This window comes from Chiloscyllium plagiosum, unplaced genomic scaffold, assembly GCF_037043375.1.
Source record: "Chiloscyllium plagiosum isolate Xiang-an unplaced genomic scaffold, Cpla_swu_hap1 HiC_scaffold_8, whole genome shotgun sequence".
NCBI classification, from domain to species: domain Eukaryota; kingdom Metazoa; phylum Chordata; class Chondrichthyes; order Orectolobiformes; family Hemiscylliidae; genus Chiloscyllium; species Chiloscyllium plagiosum.
In genome coordinates this window covers 24,994,866-25,006,880 of record NW_028270146.1, presented here as the reverse complement: position 1 = coordinate 25,006,880, position 12,015 = coordinate 24,994,866, and the positions used below count along the sequence as shown (strand labels likewise).

At 39.2% G+C, this 12,015-nt stretch overlaps 1 protein-coding gene across 2 annotated transcripts in view; it reads right to left on the bottom strand.

Moving 5' to 3' along the window:
* Positions 1-4,750: 4,750 nt before the first annotated feature.
* setd3 (SET domain containing 3, actin histidine methyltransferase) overlaps positions 4,751-12,015 on the bottom strand; it is a 163,721-nt gene continuing 156,456 nt past the window's right edge. For both annotated transcript variants that reach the window (XM_043697136.2, XM_043697137.2), the window contains exons 12-13: positions 9,512-9,672; positions 4,751-5,754 (exon numbers count right to left, since the gene is read on the bottom strand). In XM_043697136.2, the coding sequence (XP_043553071.1) occupies positions 5,281-5,754; positions 9,512-9,672 (635 nt within the window). In that variant the 3' untranslated portion in view covers positions 4,751-5,280. The remainder of the gene's footprint in view (positions 5,755-9,511; positions 9,673-12,015) is intronic.

The window sequence follows — 12,015 nt, the reverse complement described above, 5'->3', positions numbered from 1 at the left end:
AGCATCCGAGGAGCAGAGAAATCGACGTTTCGGGCAAAAGCCCTTCATCTCCCCGTGTCTGCGTGGGTTTCCTCCCACAGTCCAAAGATGTGCAGGTCAGGTGAATTGGCCATGTTAAATTGCCTATGGTATTAGGTGCATTAGTCAGAGGGGGGTGGCTTGCTCTTTGGAGGGTCAGTGTGGACTTGTTGGGCCGAAGGGCCTGTTTCCACACTGTAGGGAATCTAACCTAATCAAGTGAGATCCTGGTAAACCTATACAAGGATTGGTTAGGGCCTGAAGATCCAACTACAACCTTTAATCAATAAGTGCACCAAGAGACCTGACAACTTTGTGACTCAGTTCCTATTTTATATTTAAGTCTTGTGGCAGATGTAAAGCCGGTTTCAAAACAGTTTCTATCCTATTGTTGTTAGAATACTAAATGGACTCACAAACTCTTAACATTCGCCTGTACCTGTGTTTTTGTTTTTGTTACTGTTTACCTATTATTACTTATCTATGCTACTTAACTATGTGATCTGTCTGTATTGCTCGCAAGACAAATATTTTCACTGTGCTCGGTACATGTGACAATAAATTCAATTCAATTCAATTTAATTCAATTCAAGCGCTGATGTTTCTGCACATTGGAACACTTAGGATTTACCCATCACTTTGTTACGTGTATACTCCTTTAAAAGTTTCAGGGAGATTTAGACAAGTTATTTTAGAAGGCTTATGAGTGGCCAAGACAGTATAATGTGGATAAGTGTGAAAATGTCCACATCAGTTGGAAAAAAAACAGAATGGCAATATTATCTAATTAGTGATAGATTTAGAAATGTCATGTACAAAGGGACCTGGATGATCTTGCATATTGGTTACTGAAATAAAACATGTAGGGGCAGCATGCTGCTCGTAAGACAAAAGATCTGTTGGTTTATAATGCAAGAGGGTTTGAGTACAGGAGCTTGATGTAGCCTGGGTGAAATCACCATAGGGAGGGCTTCAACCGGGACCTTGGGTTCATGTCACATTACAGGCGATCACCATTGCACCACACACACACACACACACACACACACACACACAGGCAGACAAGGACCCACATGCACACATATATTTTGTGTGGTGAATTTTTTTTGGTACTTTCAGAGTTACATTGCACTTTGCTCAAAAACCACATACATTCATGTAGAACTCTGAGCTCAAAAACTGCTCATTTAGCAATATATTTATGTAAAACTCTGTTATCTCACTTTTTAGATTGGAATCAATCTAAACATCAGGTCATAGACAGAGAACACAGGGGGCTAACACCTTCAACATATTGTCTAGCTATCACCATTGTTAACAGCTAACCCGAGAATGCAACTTTTAAAAAAAGGGTTTTGTGATTTACACATGAAAGAAGTGAAACTATCACTGTATTCTAACAGATGAAAGGCTTAACAGACAATCAATTCTTCAATGTATAATTTCAGTTACATCACACTGCAAATTTTTGCTATAAATTCTGTGTTACGATCGAGCCCTCCACAATCACCTGATGAAGGAGCGTCGCTCCGAAAGCTAGTGTACTTCCAATTAAACCTGTTGGACTATAACCTGGTGTTGTGTGATTTTTAACTGAGGTTTGGATCTCCTTACCTAAGGAAAGCTAGATATTGAGGGAAGTATAGCCAAGATTCACCAGATTGATTCCTGGGATGACAAGTTTATCATATGAGGAGATATTGGTTGACTCGACCTGTAATCACTGGAGTTTAGAAGATTGAGAAGGGATTTCATTGAATCATCAAAAAAATTCGAACAGTGTTGGACATACTGGATGCAGGGAAAATGTTTCTCCAGGCTAGGAGATCCAGGAGTCACCGTCTCATTTAGCAATATATTTCCAATGGAGATGAGGCAAAGGTTTTTCAGTCAAAGGATGGTGAACTTGTGGAATTTTCTTACGCAGAAGGCTGTAATGGTTAAGTCATCAACTAGATTTATGAAAGAAATACCTGTACACTGATTTCTAAAGGCAAATGGTGTCAAGGAATGTGTAGACAGACTGGGAGTATAGTTTTAACATGATCATGTTAAAAGGCAGAGTGGGCCCAATGGGCTTAGTGTCCTACTCCTCCACCTATTTTCTATGTTTCACAGAGCTCCATGCTGCACAACTAGGTGGTCCTAGTTGAGGTAAGTTAAGGTAAGGTTCTTGTGAGGTAAGCTTTGCTTAGATGCAGCTGACTTGGCACGTGACTACTTTCCTTGGTCTTCTTAAGAATGGCTTCAGGTAATTGCGACACACCTTACTTCAAGCAGTCACCCACTTGCAAGGAAGCTGCTTATTCAAGTTAATAGGTAACATGCCAACACTCCACTGTAATAATGCATTGTAGCCTCAGAGGAGCAGTGCCCCATCATTGAGATTTTCCTTTTGAATCAGATTACAAACACACCAACATAAAATAGTCATGTTATTTGAAGCAATGTTCATTTTCCCCCCCTTTTCTGTTGTGGTCTACAATTCTGAGCAAAAGGTTTCTTTCAACACAGTGGAGAGGAGCCAGATATCAGAGTTAAACATTTGCAAACAAATAAAAGCATATGGAAAGTAGATTCCCTTAAAAATAAAGTATGTCTCAGTCATTATCTTTAGAAGGTGAGCTACTTTAATTTCATCAAAGTAATCATGTTCAAGAGGAAATGCAACCTGAACTTTCTAGGGAAAATAACACATTTCATGAAGAACAGTGGCCTTTTCTTCAAGGTTTTACATTCATTGATCCTCTTTAATGTATTCAAGGTTGTAGAAGCATCTGGTCTAAAATTTACATAAATAGTGCAGATAATTACAATTTCTTTAAAGAATCATATAAAACATAGAGTGCTTCTCACACTGTCCAAAATTTGGAGGAAAAAGTATCAATAATTAGTGAATTGGTTTTCTGATATAGGTGAAGATGTTAAAGAAGACTCCTCTTACAAATCAAAAACTAAGAAAAGAGAATCATTCAAAATAAAAATTTGCCATTCAGTCTTCAAAGAGTTAAATAGATAATACAGTGGGTAAATTATTAAAGTGAATAGTACAGAAGCTGCTAAATTTACAAAACTCACCTGTATTCCTTCAAATGGAACAAGTTATGCAAATTATAAACAGACTAGAATATGGACAAAGTAGTTAGCCCTTTTCATGACAATGGGTACTCCATTTTCTCAAATATGGTTCTCCTAATTCTCAATACAGATCAGCATAAGTTCTCCACACTATATTAGTCACCATAATAGAAATAAATTTTAAACTCATAATTTAAGGGGTAATTATGTTTCGTGCCTTAAAAAGATGCAAAGTTTATTGCATCAAATCATCAAATCTACTACTGCCCTTTTATATGGGATTGATTTGAGCCACGAATTTTCACTTTGGTGTTTTTTCTTCAAAAACAGATTAGAAATCTACTCCATTTATATCAGTTTATTCTTGCATTAAAAGAATTTAGGCAATAATTTTTACAAAAACAAACTCAGTTGAGAAATTAGTTCTCGAAAAATTACTGAATTATCCTATAACTTAAATTGAACAGGTTTGAATTTATAAAGCTGGATTTATATTAGCTGGATGGGCACTAATTCAAAGCAACAGCTCAGAATTACTCAGCCCACAACATTCTAAGACAGTTCAATCATAACATTAACTGAATCTGAACTTCAGATTCAAAGCTGAAGTAGTACAATTGGGGAAAAAAAAAGGTCCACATCAAGCTGTGTCCAGTACCATATGATGGCAATTTTCAGTTATTAGGGGTTGGGTTGAAATTTGGGGTTGGAGAGGGAGGTGGGGAGAGAGAGGGGGCGGGGGAATTAGCAAATTTTCAAATGCTTATGGATGCAACTATTATTATCTATGTCAGGAGTCAATATTGAAGTGTACCTACACTTTAATTCAAACCATGCTGTTTACTCCATATGTGAAAGAGAACAAATTTATTTAATAATAATCACTATACTATTAATTCATTTTAAACCAGCAAAATAGGATAAGTTCATCCCATATTTAATCAGAGTGACAACTTGAGTCTAAAAGTAAGAATATGGATGGCTTTGATTAGGTTTGAGGTTACGTCACCAATCACTTGGGCAGAGAGATGTGGTGGAAAAAAAAGGGACATAGGCCTCTTCATTACGATTACGCTGGATCATCAATTTATGAAGGTCATTAAACCTTAGCAATCGCAGAATCCCATTTTTCAAAGTGGAAGAAAGCCCAGCTCTGGTAGCCATCTGCCCACAGACTTTTACAGATGGGATATGTCTTTGGTTGAGGGATCCAAACAAATAGCACTAACATTCTCATGGGAACTAAGGACCACACCAGTTTAAGTTATCATAGGCTCAAACAGAAAATATTAGTCTAGATTTCCTTAACTGTTTACAGATGACACTGGTGCCAAATGTATGAACCAATCAACATCAAAGACTTTGGAGCTTCTAAGGATTTATGAGTTTCTATGCTGTGGTTTTAAAAGGCTTGGCACTTCAGTTTGCCCAGTCAGAAAGTTGAGCCTCACTGGAAGTCATACTTCAGAATTCTACATCAACCCCCATCTTGTGGTTACGTATAATGCTTACAACGTGTCTGGAGCAGACATATGGAACCGTGACATTCAGTCTATGACATACCAGTTGGTTACTCACTCACCACTTGATATTCTTTGCACCAATAAAAAACAAAAACTAGAAATAGTAACCACCTGATTATAATAGTCAACAAGGGGCAACTGGTTTGTGGTCACTGTGGATGCGTTTGAGTGCATATGAGTCTGCACTCCTGTGGAAATTCTTTATATGTAGAAACAAAATGAATATTGTGTCGAAAAGCACAAATTTTTAAAAACAAAATTTGCGTACCAAACAACATTCACATGTTATTAAATAAAGAAGAACTACTTTACACCACTGTTTACTGTTAGATTTCATTCCGTATTTTGAACTAAATAAAACAAGTCTTAATTGACTGACTTTTGGTGCTGAAAATTTCATTTAAACTGGCTGACAGTTTTCCCAGTATCCAAATCCAACAACGAGACTAGGTAAATTTAAGCTGGAAGCTACTTTAAGACCACTTATTTTAAACAAACTGAAATTTTAACAGAAAGTAAGCTCCCTTGACAAGACCACTTCAGCTACAACTTGTCTCACCTTAAAAGAACATGATCAAATGTGCTGCACTTTCAGCTACAGAAATGTTCAGAGTTCCCATTTCCACTTCAACTAAAGACAAGTATCTGTTTTCAATATATTTCATGATTGTTCTCCAATTTCTTCTGTTTTAATGTGCTCATTCTTTTCTGATATAGTCTTGATGGCATCTCCAGTCTCTTTGGCATGGTCTTCTTGTTCAGGGTTTTCATGACCTTTGGGATTAGTATCAATGGGAAAAGTGCTCTCTCCATTCACAATGCTTCCCTCTTCTACAATCGCCTCCCCCAGGGCTTCTGTTAAATTCAAGTCCTGCTCTCCTTCATCGTCAATGTTTAAATTTCTCAGCACCATTGGAATTTTGGAGTCTGTGGCAGTGTTCTCTAGCATGGCAATGTTACTTTCCTCATATTTGGGAAGTGGTGCACCTTTGTCCAGGAGTTCTGTAAAGTGCTCTCTTTTTGTGGCAGCACTTTGCACGGCTTTTTCCAAGATTTCCTTCTCTGCTGTGCGGAGTTGGATGGCCATCTTGATGTGGTAGGACAGTTCTGGCGTTTCAAGCAGTGATCTATCATCCTAAAAGCAGAGGTTGGGAGAGAAAAGGAAGTGGAGAATGTTGACTTAATGTGTACAAGATTCAGACATTTGGTTACATAGTGACCAGAAAAGATGTTCTTCTCAGAGTAAAAACGGTTAAAAAGCAATTTATCTTAAGGAAGAGTTTAAATATGAGTGTGCGTTCATAGGGTACCTTTAAAGTTGCAAAAAGTTCCAAAGTGTTTCACTGGATTGATAATCAAACAAAATTTGATACTGAGCCACACATTAAGAAAAAGGACTAAAGCTTGCTTAACAAGTATGACTCATTAACAGGACAGAGAGGGAGAGAGGTTTAAGGAAAAGGGTGGTTGGTGGAAGCAGATTCATCAGTAATTTTCAAAGGGGAATTAATACTTGATTGGAAAACTTGCAGTACTGTGGGAAATGTGCAAGGGAGTGGGATTAATTTTTTAAAATTCATTCACGGGATACAGATGTTGCTGGCTGGGAGAGCAATTACTTCCAATCCCTAGCTGGCCTTGGGAAAGCTGTGAGGAGTTACCTTATTAAACTTTTGCAATCCATTTGCTTTTGGTCAGCCATTGAGAAGGAAGTTTCAGGATTTTGACCCAGCGACACTGAAAGAATGGCGATAGATTTTCAAGTCAGAATGGTGTGTGACGCGGAGGGGAACTTGCAAGTGGTGGTGTTCCAATGTAGCTGCTGCCTTTATCCTTCTGGATAGCAGTCATTGTGAGTTTAGAACAGACTGTCTAAGGAGCTTTAATGAATTTCTGCAATCTGCCTTATAGGTAGTGCACACTGCTGCACCATGATTGAGGGAGTGAAAGTTTGTGTGTGTGGTGTCAATCATGGGGCTGTTTTGTCCTGCATAGGGTCAAGCTTCTTGAGTGTTGTTGGAGCTGCACAAATCCAGGCAAGTGAGGGCATTCCATCAAACTCTTGACTTGAGTCTTGAATATGGTGGACATGCTTTGGGGAATCAGGAGGTGGGTAGTTTGCTGCAGTGTTCCTAACCTGTGACCTGCTCTTGTCGGCATAATACTTAAATGGCCAGAGTGGTTTAGTTTCTGGTCGATGGTAACCCCCATGATATTGATAGTGGTGCCATTGAATGTCAAGATTCTCTTTTGTTGATGTTCATCGCCTGGCACTTTTGTGGCATTTTGGCATGGACTGCTCAAGTATCTGAAGAGTTGCAAATGATGCTGAACATTGTGCAGTCATTGAAGAAAATTTCCATTTCTGACCTAATGATGAGGGAAGCTCATTGATGAAGCAGCTGAAGAGGGTTTGGCCAAGGACACTACCCTGAGGAGCCCCTGCAGAGATGTCCTGAAGCTAAGATGACTGACCTCCAACAACCACAACCACCTTCCTACATGCCAGGAATGACTTCAACATATGAAAATTTTCCATGAATACCATCAACAATTTTCTTAGGACTCCTTAACACCACACTCAGTTAAATGTAGCCTTGAAGTGAAGGGCAGTCACTCTCACCTCACCTTTGGAATTCAGCTCTTTTGTCCATGTTTGAATTAGTGCTTAGTGAAGTCAGGAGCTAAGTGATCCCGGCGGAACACAAACTGAGCAGAAGAGCACTGTTGACAAATCTTACATCACTTGTCTGATGGTCAAGGGTAGGCCGATAAGACCATAAGACATAGGAGCAGCAGTTAGGCCATTCAGCCCATCACAGCTATTAAGTTTCTCAACCCTGTTCTCCCGCTTTCTCCCCATAACCCTTGACCCCTAGGAACCTATCTATCTCAGTCGTAAACATACTGAATGACCTGGCGTCCACAACCTTCTGTGGCAATGAATTCCATAGATTCACCACTCTCTGGCTGAAAAACTTTCTTATCTTCATTCTAAAAGGTCGTCCCTCAGGTCCTAGTCTCTGCAGATGGGGCAGTAATTGGCTGGGTTAGATATTATTGAAATTACACTCTCCGCTGATTGGAATCATGTTTGGCACATGGGAAGATTGGGAGATCAGTCATCTCAGCTCCAGGGCATCTCTGCAGGAGTCCCTCAGAGTAGTGTCCTAGGGCTAACCACCTTCAGCTGCTTCATCAATGACCTTCCCTCCATTGAGGTCAAAAGTGGGGATGTTCGCTGATGATTGTACAATGTTCAGCACCATTTGCAACTTATCAGATACTGTAGAAGTAGTTGTTCAAATGCAACAAGATCTGAACTTGGGCTGACAAGTGGGAGGTAACCACATTAATGACAGGTAATGACCATCTCCAATGAGAGACAATCGAACCACCTTCCCTTGACATTGAATAATGTTACCATCACTACCTTGCGAATTGACCAGAAACTCAACTGGACTTGCCACATAAACACCATGGCTACATGAGCAGGTCAGAGGCTAGGAATACTGTGGTGAGTAACACACCTCCCAAAGTCTGTCCACCACTTACAAGGCAGAGTGTGATGGAGTACTCCCACTTGCCTGGTTGGGCACAGGTCCATCAACACTCAAGAAACTTAACTCCATCCAGGACAAAGCAGCCCACTGGATTGGCACCACATCCACGAGGATCCACTTTCTTCTCCACCGACAATCAGTAGCAATATTGTTTGTATCTATGAGATGCACTGCAGAAATTTACCAAAGATCCTTTGACAGCACTGTCTAAACCCACGACCACTTCCGTCTAGAATGACAAGAGCAGCAGATACATAGGACACCACCACTTGCGAGTTCCCCTCTAAGTCACTCACCATCCTGACTTGGGAATACATCGCCATTCCTTCATTGTTGCTGAATCAAATCCTGGAACTCCCTACCAAAGGCAAAGGCATTGTGGGTCAGCATTGGGATTGCAGTGATTCAAGAAAGCAACTCACCAACAGCTTCTCAAAGGCAGGCAATAAATGCCAGCTAGCCAGCAGCACCCATGCCCATGAGTGAATAAGTAAAAAAAAAATCCTGCTTTTTATGTACAGCACATATCTGGGCAAGTTTCCACCTTGTGAAGTAGATGCCAGTTTTGTCACTGTATGGGAACAGCTTGGATCAAGGAATGTTATGTTCCGAAGCAGAAAACATCTGCACTATTTCAGGAACGTTATCAGTGTTAGAATCACTACCGTTGCAGTATCCAGTGAATCCAGCCACTTCTTGACATCACCTGGAGTGAATCAAATTGACTGAAGACTGGCATCTGGGATGCTGGGGACGTCCGGGAGGATGCCGAAATGGATCATCCACAAAACACTTCACGTTGTTGCAATGCTTCAGCCTCACTTTTGCACTACTGTGCAAGGCTCCCCCATTATTGAGAGCAGAGATTTTTGTTGAGGTTCCTCCACCAGTGAGTTATTTAGTTGTCCACTGCCAATCACAATAAGATGTGGCAGGACTGCAGAGCTTTGATCTAATCCCCTGGGTGTGGAATTGCTTAGCTCTGTCAACACTTGCAGGCAGTCCTGTTCTTTAGCTTCACAAGGATTTTTAGGCTTTCCTATTGCTGCTCCTGACAATGCCCTTTTGCACTTTTCATTCACAATACAAGCCTCTTTTAAAGGCTTTACCATCAGTGTCATTTTATAATTCTATTTCTATTCAGCTTCATATAGAGTCCATCCTTTTTGGAAAAAAAATCAATAAATCTGATAAGATACATTTCTGAGTTTCTGTTTATACATGCTAGGCTAAATACCAAATTAAAATCACTAAGGCTGTCTAGGTCACTTGCAAGTTCTCTATTCTAAATATTTTTAAACTTAACAAAATAAGACATAGAGACCTTACCTCAGTAGTAGTTTTATATGTTTTTAAGAGGAGTGCAGCTCTAGTTTCAAGGAAGGTCCACAGTTTGATTTCATTATCCCAGCTTACAGGGAAATCAGAGTTTCCCAAGGTAAAGATCTTATCGATTGCATGTTCTCCCACAAGATGTTCTTTCAATTCATCTGTAATTACATAGATTATAATCTAAGTGCATTCAAAATTTGATATTTCAAAGACCCTCGGGCCTGATTTCAGTACAGAGGTAACTTCAGCCAATTACAATTTGAAAAGAAAGCAGCAGTTTACACTCTTTGATCCCCTGCTTTGTTCTTTAAATGTTTCTCCCCACTTCCTTCTGTGTGCTTCAATGAACACTCAGTTGCCCACCTGACAAGACAGGCAAGCTCATATTTCTGAGCTGCATGTTAATGGCTACAAGCATATTCTCAGGCTACTTTGTGCTGACCTCCTCTCAGATTTTCTCCTCCATCACCGTATTATCAGCTTCAGGCGAATAGTATTTTTAGGACACAAATTCTGAACTGTTTCATTTGCTTTTTTAAAAAAGGATGTTATATAAACTTGTAAACCCACTTTTACTGAGTCACTTATAAATCCAAAGGTGTCCAGAGATGATAGGTCTGCGATTTTTATGTTAATATATCATTTTGAAAAGTTTGGATTTGGAACTAGTGGTATTTGAGTGTTGCTCTATTTTTGTGAAGAAAAAAGATTTTAAAACAGTATGTGTCAGGGAGCATGTCACTACAAGGCCTCTTGGAGTGATCAAGAAAGTTCATTGATGGGGTATATGATAGGATAGAGAAAACACAGAAAGAAATTAGCTCGCTTTTATTTAGAATAATCAAACTGTTATTTTTAATTAGAAAAATCTGGATCTTGGAAAGATTTTCGGTAGTTTGAAAATATCTTGACTGGAATCAGATGAAAGTATTGTTTCTTCTAGAAAAATGATTGTTCAGAGCAGGTAGGGAATACATTATCTCAGCAAAAGAGATTGGTTTGTGAAATTTCCAGACCAGCAGTGTTTGGTTAGAACTCTGTAGCTCATTGGAAGACTGCAAAGGCCCGAGATCTTAGTTGTGCGAATATTCCAGGGAAAAGTGCTCACAGGGCAAGAACTGAGAAAAAAAGTTAAAATCAAAATCTACAGATGTAATGGAGAAATTGTTTTGAGGAACTGTAAAGAACTAGTTTTGGGGATTAGATATTTTGCCGTGTGTTTTGAAATATCCAAAATATGTTATATTTAGATAGCTTGGCTTCGTCTATTTTCATTTGTTTTTCTTTTGTGTAAAAAAGCAGAAGTTTATTGTTAAAACAAATCTGTAGCCTTGTGTGTTTATATTTCAGCAAAAGACCACCATAATAATAAAAAAAAATCTGATTTATCAATCCAGATTTTATTCTGGGATCTGATTTGTAAGTAATAACATTAGCTGAGATCATAACATTCCAACCAAATATTTGCCCTTCTTTATCTTGCAAAAGCTAACCAATTTACAGGGCATTTCTGGCATTTTCTATTTTCACTTAGCTTATGTACTGACAATATTGTTTCAAGAAGGAATAACTAAGTATCAAATGCTTTCAGAAAGTCCAAATATATTGCATTCACTGCATTTCCCTCAAACACCGTCTGTGTCACCTTGTCAAAGAACTCAACCAAATTTGTCAAACAGTCTTTCCCTTGAGAAAGGATGTTGACTGTTGAATATTAACTTATTTTTCTTTAAGTGTATCATGTAAATGGCCTTCATCAGCTTTCCCACTATTGACATCAAGCTGACAGGTCTGTAGTTTCCTGGAATACTCTTTGCCCATTTGCAATCTTCCAGTCCTCTGTGATTAATCCTGTGTTCAGACAGGCCTGGAAAATCTCTGTCAATGGCTTTGCAACTTGGTCCTTAACTTCTCTCAGCAATCTAGATGGGATCCATCTGTGTCTGGCAACTTCTTCACCTTGAGTCGTGCTAGCCTTTTTAGCATCCCTTTTTATCCATAACCATACAGCTCAGTTGCTCATATTTACTGGGCCATTGTCACCAATTTCTAATTTGGTAAAGACAGAAGCAAAGTACTCACTTAGTACCTCTGCCATACCTTTTGCTTCAGTGAAAAGCTTACCCTGCTTGTTCCTTGTGGGCCCCACTCTGTCCTTTACATTTAGCACATTGAGTGAGCTCCACCATTCAAGTTTTCAGATGACACCAAAATTGGTGTCATGACGGACACTGAAATATCTCAATATCTCAGATTACAACAATACCTTGGTCAGATGGGCCGATGGAATTTAATTTAGATAAATGTGGAGTTTTGCATTTTGATAAGGCATATCAGAGCAGAACTTACAAAGTTAATGGTACAGCCTGGTTGAATGTTGCCAAAAAAAGAGATCTAGTGGGTGCAGGTTCATATTTCCTTGGAAGTGGAGTCACATGTAGACACAGTGGTGAAAAATGTGTTTGGATGTTTACGTTCATTGAAAAGTGCACTGCGTTTAG